Genomic DNA, 13387 nt, shown 5'->3' with positions numbered 1-13387 from the left:
TGTTCTATATTCCCATGTTGGTACATTTTATTGAAAGTTGGAGTGTGGCACCAGGTATAACGACAGTTAAGGACATGAGAACATGTTTCTTCATGGATGTGAGTGGAGTGCTTCACAGAGCTGCTGCTAATTGGTTAAACAGAAAGCATATATGTTTTGTGAGATGTCTGTGCGACAGAGAATATATGCATTTATGATCTGACAGATTAATTAAAGGATGGCTTGATTGATGTATAGATAATACCACACCCTGTGCTCTATCGTGTACACTGTCATCTTCAATACTGCAACTTTACACTCTTGCTTAGTAAACTTTGGATTAAAAGAAATTCCTTTTACTCTTAACTCAACTGAACTGGTCCGGTTCAGACAATCTGTCCTTTAATTAATTAATTTATTTTTTTTCTGTAGCTTCCATGTTGTTTAGTCATTTATGTTAATGTATTGGTAATAAAGTAATCAAGTTACTAAAGTAGTTATATTGCACGTAGATGTTATAACAGGATAGGAGTCTTTCAACCTAGACCTTCAAATTAAGAAAACATACCTATTCAGAAGCACTATAGAAAAAGAACACCTGTTTTGTTTCCAGCAGGTCAGGGTCAGACTAGAGCAGATGCCTGGAATCAATAACTAAGATCAGAAAGCTAATTAATCCAGAAGCCTTGTGTAGAAAGTAAAATGGCCTCCAGCTGGTTCCAGACACCATCAAAGACTTTATCCACTCTGGTCATATAAGGTTTTGGCCACACACACACACACACACACACACACACACACACACACACACACACACACATGCTGCTTATTTGTGTTTGTAATAATACAAGCTTCAGTCAGTTTTCTTTTAATTATAAGCTGCTTTCTTCACATATCCCAATTCACTATTTTTTTTCTTATTTAATTTGCCAATGTTCCCATTGCAGAATATGATGAGCAGATATGAGACAAAGCTACAATGCAACAAAGAAAATTTAGGGTGTTTAAGCACAATAGCAAGGCTGTCTTATTTTGGAGGCATGCTTGATCATGTGGTCAATGATTTTCCACTACTCCAGAAGCATGGCTGCATTTTTTCCACTCCTGAGAGGACAGTGATGTAATGGAAGGAAAATAGTCACAGATAAGCTCAATAAACATAAGCACACAGTACAAATAAAGAAACAGTTGAATTCACTTATGTGTATTGTATAAAAGTACTAAAGTTAAATTTAATGTATATATTAAATATAAATAAGCTGTATTCTCGCTTTCTTGAACATAATTATCATTAACACATTTACATCAAACGCAGTCTACAGTATTTCCTAAATAGGATTGTTGAGAAACAATTGTGCCATTTGTGTTGAACATAAAATGTGTCTTGTATTTACTTGTATATCCCTGTTCCTCTGAGGTAGATAGTCATGTTAGCTTTACTCTTGAATAAAATTTACTTCTAGGAGAAGTTTTGAATACAAATCTAGTCTTTGTTGTGAATACAAAAATATACTTTAGGAGAGAATGTCAGTGTCTGTGATTAGTCAAGTTATTTATTTATTTATTTATTTATATATTTATTCTTTTCTTTTCTTTTCTTTTCTTTTTTTTTGCAAGCAGTTATACAGTATTTGTTCCACTAAACTGAACAACAAAATATTATCAGACACAGGCAGTTTCTATTGTCTGAAATCCCACTTGACCCCTAGCCAGTATTTGTCTTTGACTTGGTACAAATCTCTTTGAGGGGGTTGTAATTGCCCCAGTGCTTAAAGGGGTGCATAAAACTAGCCTACAGTGGTCAGTCTACCTTGGGTTCTTCTTCTTGGCTGATTTGTTCTTCTGCTATTGTAGCCCATCTGCCTCAAAGTTCAATGTTTTCTGAGTTCTGAGATGTTTGGTGTTACTATTGTGAGTTCTGTGGTGATTCATGTTATCAAAGAAATCCTGTCAGCTAAAAGAAATCTGGCATTCTCTTCTGACCTCTCTCATCCCTCTCTCATTCCCCTGACAGAATATTTTTGGGTTGTTGTTTTTCTTTTGCACCATTCTGTATAAACTGTGCATTACAATTCCATCAGATCAGAGGTTTATAAAATACTCAACCCAGCCTGGCACCAACATGCATACTATGGCCAGATCATGTGTTTTTGGCTGAGCTAGCATTCATGGCACCATGCTGTGAATATGGATAGTTTCTTCAGAAAGTCTGATGGTAATTTAGTGGATCGATATTGACTCGGGTGAAGTCCTTTTCACTTAAAACAGTAAGCTATACCCAGAAGGTTTTCCAGTTTTTAGTTTGATCCACATATTTGGTGGCACACAATCTTTTATCGAGCTGTTGAGGACAGAGAAGGATTCTACAGTATGCCTCTATGCTAAAGTTAAAAATAGGAAGTGCATTATTTTCTTGCATTTTATGTTTGTTGATCAGAGTTAGAAAACTAATTAAGATTATTTTAATGGCACAACATTGTGCCAACATGAACCATGATGTTATTAAAAGAGTAACTTGAAATGATTCTGTCCACTTGCTGTAACTTGGGCTCAAGGAAAGCAATGAATGTCGAAATTATATTCAGTTTAACTTTCAGAACTTAGAGTCACCAATGGTGTTCAGTGGCTGTGATGAAGGTGATGATGAGAAAGGAGAGCTTTAAAACTTGAATGTGTTTGTTAGTGTGAATTCTGGAAATGATGGTGGTAGAGAATCAGGCTGGGTGTGGTGACATTGGCCTCTGTCATTATACCCCATCTGGAACCCCGAAGACAGGATGCAAAATCCAAGTGGGACCCACAGAGCTACGTCAACATCAGTCCTCCTCGAGTTGAGCTGCGCCTGCTGCTCCAGAAACTCTAAACATTGCAAAGCATGAATGTCACAGAGGGCAGCTCAGTGTCAGTGTGTCTACTGTGTTTCATGTTGCTTCCTTGTAATGCACTTCATTCTTTTTACTCATTTATTAATCACTCAGAAAAAAAAAAGTCTTCAGCACAAACACTGGGTCTCCTCCCACTTTCCAACAAGGATGGTTCAGATCACTTACAAGAGGAGGAAAGGTCAGGGAGCAGTCATATCCTTGAACAAAACAAGATTATGACTGTAAGATACCCATTGCTGTAGTAAACAAAGAAACAGCACAGTCTGTACTTCAAAAATCTTTTCTCAAAGGGAATGTTTTCGTTTTTGGACAACCAAAGTGAGTTATGAGACAATAAAAGACTTTTATTTCAGATGAACAGATACAATACAGGACAATCAGGAGAACTTTAATGGTTTGGGCTTAGAGACACTGACAGCACACGCTAGATGAGTAACTGAATTGTACACTGAACTCATGCCACAGTTTGTCCTGCACTAATCGCTAGTCTGTGTGAGCAACTATATTATGCCTCTTAAGAATTTTTTTGTGTTTTTGATTGTGATTTTATTAAAAAATAAAATGGATATTTGAACCCTTTTTGTTATAAGGTTGAACCCTCTTTATCTTTGCAGACTTTTTTTGAGTTAATAATCAAGAACAACATGTTAAAATATTACCTTTCATTGTATTAGATATTGGAGAACAGGCTGGGATTCAGAATTCACTTGAGAACATGAGATGAGCAGTGATTTATGGCAGAAGAAGAGAGTGTAGAACTCTCAGATGAACAGATACAGGACAAGAGGCTGAATTGTGATGGTTTCAGCACAGACACTGATAACACACTTGATGGAGAACCAAACTTTGCACTGACTCATCCTGTACACTATCCCTGTAAACCTGCACCTCCTGTAAACTCACGTGAGATGTTCTTTCCTGTGTCAATTTATTTACAGATTCTGTCATTTTATTTAGGAGAGGACAGTACTGGATCTACTGTACTGGAGCAAATTTGTACCTGTGAATTTACGTGACATTACCTGTTACGGTTACTGTATTCTCTCTCTCTCTCTCTCTCTCTCTCTCTCTCTCTCTCTCTCTCTCTCTCTCCCTCTCTCTTCTCTGCTCCCTCTTGTATGCTGTTCAGAGAGCTTGTGCCATAGTGACCAACCTAGGTGTGTCCACCATAGAAGCATTGATGTATTAGGAAGCCTTGAGGTAAAACTCAAATTATCTATTTAATGTTCAGTTATATCAATAGTGTATGTGCTATTGATAAAAGTACATGCACAGTGTTCCAGTCTCTGTAAAGTTCATCATGTTTACTTTGTGTTAACAAAAAAAAACCCTCTTCTCCCTGCATAGCACATGTATTTATAGGGTACATTTAGATCAATGTGCATAGCTCTGTTATCCTTTAAAAAGTTGAAATATCTCCACAACCTGTTTTTTAACAGTTTTTAAAAAAATACAGCCTAGTTGTCTCTTTTATTTGTTTATCTGAGTCAATTCTCTCTCCTGTTTGCTCCCAGACAAGATGCAAGACCCAGGTGCTTGTGTTGGTGGTGCATGGAGGGAACATTCTAGACCCAGCCAGTGGTGACCTGCAGGCAAAGGAGGCAGACGTAGCCATTCTGTCCTCAGTGCTGGAGAAAGTGGCACAGGCACACATTGAAGCTGCCACACACCAGATACTAATCAAGCTGGTGCCCTGTCCTGCTGTATGTGCAGAGGCCTTTTCCCTGGTTTCCAAGTGAGTCTTGATGTAGCATTGTGAATAAGGATATCATACTGTATTAAAGAATTATAGCATTTATGTAAATTATAGAATTCAAGTGTTATAGTATTTCTCTGTGTTGAGTAAATATTTTATGGTATTTTGTATACATTCTTACTTTTACCTAATGATATTATAGATTCTATACATACTACAAATATGTGTGACATCATTTGGTGGATAAAGGAAAATTTCTCATTCTCTCTGAAAATCATGATATGCTTACTTGGCAAAATATGCAAATGTGTAAATTGTAAAAAAAAATATGTAAAAAAATTGATTGGGACAAGTTTACAGTTGCTCCTTTGACTGAGTGATTCAGTCCATACAGATAATTGGACATAACTGATGAGAGACACCTCAGTGAACATTACTATGATAAGTTCTACTCTACTTCTCGTACAAATGACAGAGAGAATTTTTGATACTTTTGATATTAACATAAACAATAATCTATACATGAAAAACTGAGATTTTTAAGAAATGACAAAGTTTTTTTTTTTTTGAGGTTTAAGAGATGACAAAGTTGTGGGAAATGATCTAGTGTTGTCTTGGAACCTATATAGAACAGGACCGAAAAGGAAAGAGGAAGTGATCCAGGACAAAATTAGGACAGTATTAAAATAACAATCCTTATTATAGCTCTGAGTTAATGTAAGAAGGCTCTGTGTAGATCAGAGTATGGTCCACATATAGGTGTAAACTGGCAGTGGTAGAACAGAACAAATTTCTTTGCACCCTGTTTGTTCCAGTGAAGGTCATCATTTTAGTCCACACTTCCTTCGTTTTGTTCCAATCTTTTTGTCTATATAATTGTCCTTCCTCCTGAAGATTTTCTTTTTCATTACCAGCCTCACAAATCTGATCATTTTCTCCTGACCTCAAGGACTATATCTTCTAATTCAGCATGTCTTTATTTTAGGTCCTTTTTGTGACAGACCTTTGTTGGAACAGTAATATTCAGGGTCCTCCCAATGCACATAGCCGGAAATAACTATGCATGAATTGAGGTGATCTTTTGTGAGTTTGCTAACCAAAGGATGGACTTGGCTTGCTATGTCTGTGGTGTCAGCAGAGAGTAGGACACACTCAACCAAAGCAATGGCATGTGAAAAACTCCTGAGGTACTAACAGTACTTTGGCTGCAGTCCAACAGTTACTGTACTTGCTATTTCTTAGATAAGACAGCTAACCATTTTTTTTATCTTTATTTACATTTCTACAAAGAGAAAAAGGAAAGTTAAAGTTGATTCATCGTCTTTAAGAGAAATATTCAGTAAAAAAAATGCACAAGGTCACAAAAGCATTAATCAGTCATAAAACAGAGATAATATACCTGCTAAAGAATTCGTTTTAATCTCTGCATACTGTACAACCTTGGGGCTATAACCTGCATTCACAGAAAGCTATGAACACAATTTTTCATTAGGTGGAGATTAAATAGCATTCTTCATTCATATTGTACTGCTTTCTACTTGGAGAAAATATTACAGCATTTGGCAGACGCCCTAATACAGACTGATAAAAATCTTTTTATCTAATTTTATTCAACTGAGCATTGTCAGCTTGGTGGACAAGGGATTCATTTTATAACCTTCCAATCAGTAGTCAATCACCTTAACCACTATGTTACCACATTCCTAATAGTTTACGAAGTAGTTAACTTCCTACTAACACTCTAATTTAATGTCTTATTTAACTATCTTGCTACTGGAGACTAGTAGCACAAGGTGAAAATCTACAGAAATCTTCAAGTGCATGACATGACGGCTCTGTTGTTATACAGGCATAGGAAGAATACAAATGCATACCTAATTGGTAGAACAATTATCACTTATAGTTAAAATTATTGTTACTGCCAGCGTTTAATTCATGTCTCTGCTAATAACGCTCTTTCTAAGTGGTATAATAAGATAATAACGCTCTTTCTAAGTGCAAACTTCAGCAGTCTTTTTTAAAGAGCTTCTTTGTATTCGGTGGTGTAGTTTCTGAGAACTTCTTTTCTGCTCCTGTCATGTTTCCATTTGTTGCCTTTTGAGATGTCAATGCATGTGCATTGTGCATTGTATGGAATCATTGTCTTTTGAAAATGAAAGTAATGAAACATTTATTATTGCTTGATCTTTGCTCTGTGACAACCTTGAGCCCATTGTTCCCAGGATAGACTTCCATACAGAGTAAACGTGATTAGGAACATTTGGCACAATTAATGACTTTAAATGTACTAAAATAGATGGCACTAAACTTGGCAATTCTAGCAGTATACTGGGGCTTTTAATGCATAACCACTTGAAAGTTGTCATTACAAAGAACAGTGCAAAGTACAGAAAACTATCAGTGGTTTGTGATGTAGTTGATAAAAACAGCTTGTGAATCATAGCTGTGCAAGTAAACATACAGGTCACGTCAATGCAGTCATCTGAATTAAACATTAGTATGAATGTTTCATATATTCATGTGTTCATTCATATGTACTGAAGTGCTTTATTCTGATCAGGGTCACTCTCAGTGTCATCTCAGAATACACTGACTTTAATGGATTACAGCAACTGATGAACGGTTAAAAACAAGAAGTCATGTTTTCATTTTGTGCAAAATGCTGTTCTGATACACATTAGTACAGTTGATATTCATTAGAGAATGTTTTAAAGGCCTGTCGGATGATTGGCGAACATTGTTGCTAATCAAGGTCTTATCTTCATTGGTATAGTCATTTACATTCAGATTGGCCACCAGTCCACCAAACAATCTACAGTACCATGTCATTAAGCATGGATATATCACTCAGTGGTCGCACAATTGACAAAATGATAATTTTTCTTGCTTCATTGGCCTTCATATTTACCATATCTGAACCCGACTAAGCTGGTGGTTCTTTGTGGCCATGTGCAGGTGTGCAAATGAATATTTTGCAGAATCGGTCATTGTAATCTTTAGAACAAAATCTAATGCAAATGCATGCTGTTAAACTGGATGTACTGTATGTACCATGTTCAATAATTAATACCAATATTATCTATAAAAATACACTTCAAATTTAGACTAGAAGTAGGTGTAGGTTCGGGTTTCCTTTATAATTAAGTCACATTTGATTTCACTGTGGATGAACATCAAATGTAAAAGAGATTATGTGCTTGATGCATCTAATGTTTAGGAAAGAACCTTTGATAAGTTTCCCGAATGAGTAAATTGAAACATGTATCTGGAGGTGTGAACTTTTCTTTGTAACTTTAAAAATTAAATAATTCAATGTCTAACTTATCACAGTATCCTGATGTCAAAGTGGTGGCAGCGTCAACCTTACAATGAGCTTTATTAAATTTTACTTTAAAATAACAACAAAAATCAGCATCCACATGGCTTTCCCCTAAGAAGTGATGAGCAGAAGACTGAACCCCTCAGGGAAGAGTGTTCTATTAGCACACATGTATCCTTCCGATGTAGGCACAACATGAACAACACTTATCATATGCAGCTTGTTTGCTAATTGGGGAGACGTCAGTTTCTGGTGGTAGTCATTCATGTAATATCCGCCTTACCCATGCTGCTAAAAGGTTATGCTAATTAAGGCATGATAAAAAACACGATGTGCTGTCATTTCCCCATTTAGCACACAAGGTTGTTGTGAATGACATGCTAACATGTCTGGTGTCTAGAGTGGTTTAGTAGTTTAAAGTTTAACACCTCTGTGGTTTGTTATCCTTTTATGAGATATTCATGAGAACAGGTAAACCTAATAAACCTCTAACAAGGTATAGCCATTGAAAAATGGTGATATTGATTGTCTTGCTTAAATCCAGCTAAAGCTTGGCTATTTTGAGAGCTGACAGATATCACCTGTAGAGTGTCCATGTAGGGAGCTCAGCATGCTTTATTTCTAAACCTTTGAAGATTTTGTCTTTCAAAGCACAGAGGCTACAAAATACATCTCTCTAGGACTGATTAATATATGACCATGGTGTTAATGAGGGCTACAGTTACAGTTTTCCAGGTGTCAGATCTGCAGTCAGGATAATTATGTCCTTTAGGAAAAAAGTCACTGTCATCTATATGGAAAACAGCATATTGTGCTGGAGTCATTATGATACCACGTTCCAGCACGTGCATATTCCCTGTTTCAACAGCAAAATAGTAGTGTATATTTCTTCAAGCACAGCAAAACAGTGACAGCATTTTACAGTACCTCTACCAGCAACTGTTTGCGCAATAACCTAATCGTATAACTTAAATAAATAATGGCAACACAACACAATTTTAGAACCTACCCTACCTAGTGCGGCTTAGGGACTAAATGGTGCTCCGCGTAAGAACACTGATATTTATCAGATGCGGGTATGCACAGTTGAACATAACGGATGTTGATTCCATGGCCATATACTTTTGCTTTATATTTCCCTTTATAACAAAGAAGTTTCCTTTAAAATTCCCTGCTCTGATTGTTACAAGTTAGCGACTGATTGTTACAAACAACACGGAGCATGTTATAAGGTCAAAGCAGGTGAACTTTATTGACCAGGAACTAGAGATATTGTTGCACAAAGTAGAGCCAAACAGAAATGGTTTATTTAACAGTTTTTAAGTACCTTTGGCAAAAAGCACTAGAACAGAGACCAATTAAAATTTAAATGAAAAAACCAAAGCAACTGATGAGCCACTCATTACTCTCCACAGTTTTCTATGCTTTCTAAAAACATCTTCCTCTCTGTGACAAGGCTTCAAACAAGGCTCATTCCAATTGATCCTTTGATGTGCTTTTATATGATCTTATTGTACATTTCATCTGCATCAGCTGTCTGCACCTTGTTGTGAGAACCATAATTATGTAATTACTCTCTCAATTATGATGATGTAATTGACAGTAAGTGGGATAGAAGCATCTCATACTCAGTGCAGAGTCAAGATTTCAGGCACAACAAACCTTGATAAATCACATTCTATGCATGGACTTTAGGTTTGCAAGGCTGGTTTTCATGGTCTTCGTGCATTGTTTGTCAATGTAGGTCAATGCCTTGGATAATATAAAAAAATCAACACAGACACAGGAGTCTTTTGATCAATACTCATACACAAGACATGATATAGGTCAAGGCTAGTTAAGTTTCAGAAACATTTTTATTAAAGGCATTCATTAGGTCTTACATTGTTCTGTTTTTTTGCATAGCTCTTGTTATCTTACTGAAAGTCAGTGAGCTTTATAAATTCCATCTGTCCTCCTATGTGAGGAATCCAGCAGCTACAGAGTTATCATAAGTCTGTGACTGATCATTCATCTCACCCAGATTTTAAAATGAACAGCTGCAATAATATCACTGCTGAAAATGTACCTTTATAAAGATCAAGCCTCACTCCAGACACAATTTTCCTCCCATTTTTCTCCCCAATTTGGTCACCTGCCAATTCCCACCCATTAGCAAAGTCTTTTCTGTCATCCAACTACTACCAACTGGGGTAGGTAAAGGCTAACATATGCCTTCTCTGAGAAATGTGAAGCCAGCCAAATGTATCTTAGCTGCTATTCATGCTGTGTCACAGGCATGTGTGTGCCCTCTTCCACATACAGGACACCTAGAGATGCCTGTGATCGGCTAGTGTTGCTGTGACTGACAGAGAGAGACTATCCCATCCCTGGGGATTTTGCTTTTGTGACTCCAGCCATATTTGAGTCCGGCATCAATCTTGTGATCCACTCGCATAGAGAGATGATGCCAAAGAGTAAATTGGGAGTTTGCTGTCAGATGTTTTTTTGGAAAATAAAATTAATAATGAGCACTGTGAGTGAAGGCTGCTGTTCAGCTATTTATATGATATACATTACTCCCCCGGTCCAAAGACATGCATGGTAGGTTGATTGGCATCTCTGGAAAAATTGTCCCTAGTGTGTGATTGCGTGAGTGAATGAGTGTGTGTGTGTGCCCTGCGATGGGTTGGCACTCCGTCCAGGGTGTATCCTGCCTTGATGCCCAATGACGCCTGAGATAGGCACAGGCTCCCCGTGACCCGAGGTAGTTCGGATAAGCGGTAGAAGATGAATGAATGAATGAATGAATATATATATATATATATATATATATATATATATATATATATATATATATTTATATATACACATAATAAAGGTAACTTTGCTTACATTCCATCTGCATGCCTTCTTCAAATGAAGGCTGCTGAATGAGACTGCACTCCTTCCTTCCGCTGAGCCTTATACTGTAGCTGCACAGAGACCTCAGATGCAGCAGGCATTTAAGAGAGAGAAAAATGTATGCATTTATTAATTGCTGAGCCAAGTATTCAGTTGGAATCTAAAAATAAATACAACATCAAAACCGAATAGGAATGCAATACTAAAACGTAGACCTTGGAAATAACATTCAGATAGGCACCGGGGCTTGAATCATACAGTACATGCATGTTGCTCTAACTTAACTTAAGGAACAGCAAGGAAGGCATGTGAAATTTTAGCCTCAGTAAAACTGAACAAAATCTAGCAAGTTAGGACTGACAGTCTGAACGTATGATGCTTTTTTCTGCCAAGTTTGTGATTGTCATGATAAGCATTTACTTTTACTGCTCATGCCATTGCTAGCATTGATGTGAGCAGAGCTGTTTTAATTGTGTGGCTAAGGTTTACATGTATTACAAGCACTAGATTTGGCTACAAAGCTTTAAAACTGGGTAGTAAATGTATGTAATAATAATTATATGGAGTGACAATGCATGCATAGTCTTCCATATTCTGATGCTTCATACAAAGTGTTAAAGACATCCAAGGAACATCAAGCTGCAATATTGCATGATCTTGAGTGAATATACTGAGCTTTCTGTTACTGCTATGTTTTTGACCTGAATTTAAAGGGCATATGTGTCTATAATTGGAGAAGACCCAGTCCCTGGCTCTGACACCCTCTCAAACTTCATCTCTCCATCTTCTTGAGCAAGGAATTCTTTCAATTTTGTCGCGTCAGATTAAGTTTGTATAAGAAGGCAGAATAGTGTTATCTCTGGTAAGGCTAGCCTGGCATCTCATCTCATGATCAGGGTTGTATTTGCAAGATTTGTAACCTTGGTTTTGTTTACATGACTGTTATCTGATCTCTATTTCTGACACAGCCTGAACCCCTACAGTTATGATGAGAGCTGTGTGTCAAGCAGTGTGGATCACCTTCCACTGGCAGCACTTCCTCTCCTCGCTATTGCTGCACCACACTACCAGGATGCTGTGGCAGTAGTTATCGCCCAAGCCAATCAGGTCTACCACAGCTTCCTGCAGTCCCCTGAAGGACAAGGCTTCCATGGCCAGGTTGGTCTACTGTGGATCAGAAAGCAAACTGTTTTACTAGACTTCATTATGTAATTATAATAGTCGGGTTAGAACTTTTGTACTGAGAAGCTGTTCAGAGCTGGTCTTAATGCAGCATTAAAAGGCTGCCTTCATCACTGTAGTAATAGGGAGAATTTGGTGGGGGTGTGTGAGTCATCACTGGATGAGTCATTTCACAGTGGGAGAGGACTCTCCCTCTCTCTGCCATTTGTCCTTGTTTCTTAGCTCACTTTGTAATTGTAGTAGTACATGACTCTTAATTTACAATGCACAAGTGATTTCAAAAGGAAGTGTCCTTTATTTATTACAATTATATTCACTGTGCATCATCTGAATGGACCCAACCACTGGGCTACTGCATGACTAACAACCCTCCTGATCAAGAAAAAAAAGATACACAAGATTTTTCTCATAGGCTTTATCCAGATTCAAATGAAATCCAAGCATAGTTAATGCATGACAAATAAGTAGTTAAGAAGCCACAGCAGATGTTTTCTTGCTTTAATTAAGGTTATTGACAGTCTTATTGAGCTGTGCCCACCACTAAGATGTCCAACTGTGGTTTTACAGCACATTGTTTTTGCTGTAGGTTTTGACTTGTGTGTGTGTGTGTGTGTGTGTGTGTGTGTGTGTGTGTGTGTGTGTGTGTGTGTGTGGTACACTAGGTGTGTCTGTTGGGTGACTGTGTGGGTGGTGTGCTATGTTTTGATGCACTTTGTTTCAGCAACAGCCCACAACATGACAGCCCTAGTCACAGAGGGAGACACAGCAGTATGGATAGCCTAAGGGTATGTATTTCAGCCTAAAACTTCTCTGTAGCTTGAGGCTGGATCCTGACTATAAATTTTACTTAGATTAACTCCACAGTTGTCTCACTCCCCTCTTATCTGTCCATTACCTCAGCTGGTTATTATTTTTTGGTTTACTTGATAAAAGTGCTACTTGTAATGGGGATTGTTTTGTCCCAGCTGTAATATATGTTCCCATCCAACACAGAATAACCTTGGGCTTCTAGAAGAGGCCAACTTGGGTCTGTGCTCCAGTAAGCGTCTCAGCAAAAGTAACACTGACATCTCAGCCCCTGATGGGAGTTGTGTGAGGAGGAAACGACTCATTCGCAAACAGAGTGACTCGTGTGCTATTAACTCCTCCAAGAGACAGCAACAGCCAATACTCAGCAAGTAAGCTTCACAAACGAAAAAATTCTTTATGTTTTCTGTATCAATATTATGGCATATTCTCATTACAGCTAGGATAATACATGATAAGAATGCTTAAAATGTCATACAAGCTTTTAAATTTGCATACCTCAAATTAGCCTGGTAAGCCTGAGCATATGTGTGTAGCTGGCACTTGGCCATGGTCTCAGTGAAAGTGTCAGTCTCCTGCACCCTGCCATTATGTAGCCCATCTGCCTTATAGTCTCTGTTCCTGTGTAAACATGCA

The 13387-nt window shown here is 37.6% G+C and overlaps 1 protein-coding gene across 3 annotated transcripts in view; it reads left to right on the top strand.

Annotated features, from left to right (window-relative positions):
* Positions 1–13387, top strand: part of pitpnm3 (PITPNM family member 3) — a 50223-nt gene that overhangs the window by 20880 nt on the left and 15956 nt on the right. For all 3 annotated transcript variants that reach the window (XM_060887711.1, XM_060887710.1, XM_060887709.1), the window contains exons 4-8: positions 3994–4064; positions 4379–4599; positions 11731–11920; positions 12607–12729; positions 12938–13122. In XM_060887711.1, the coding sequence (XP_060743694.1) occupies positions 3994–4064; positions 4379–4599; positions 11731–11920; positions 12607–12729; positions 12938–13122 (790 nt within the window). The remainder of the gene's footprint in view (positions 1–3993; positions 4065–4378; positions 4600–11730; positions 11921–12606; positions 12730–12937; positions 13123–13387) is intronic.

Source organism: Tachysurus vachellii, chromosome 15, assembly GCF_030014155.1.
Source record: "Tachysurus vachellii isolate PV-2020 chromosome 15, HZAU_Pvac_v1, whole genome shotgun sequence".
In the NCBI taxonomy this organism is placed as follows: Eukaryota; Metazoa; Chordata; class Actinopteri; order Siluriformes; family Bagridae; genus Tachysurus; species Tachysurus vachellii.
Note: the sequence above shows the minus strand (reverse complement) of the source record. Positions and strands in the feature narration are given on the sequence as shown.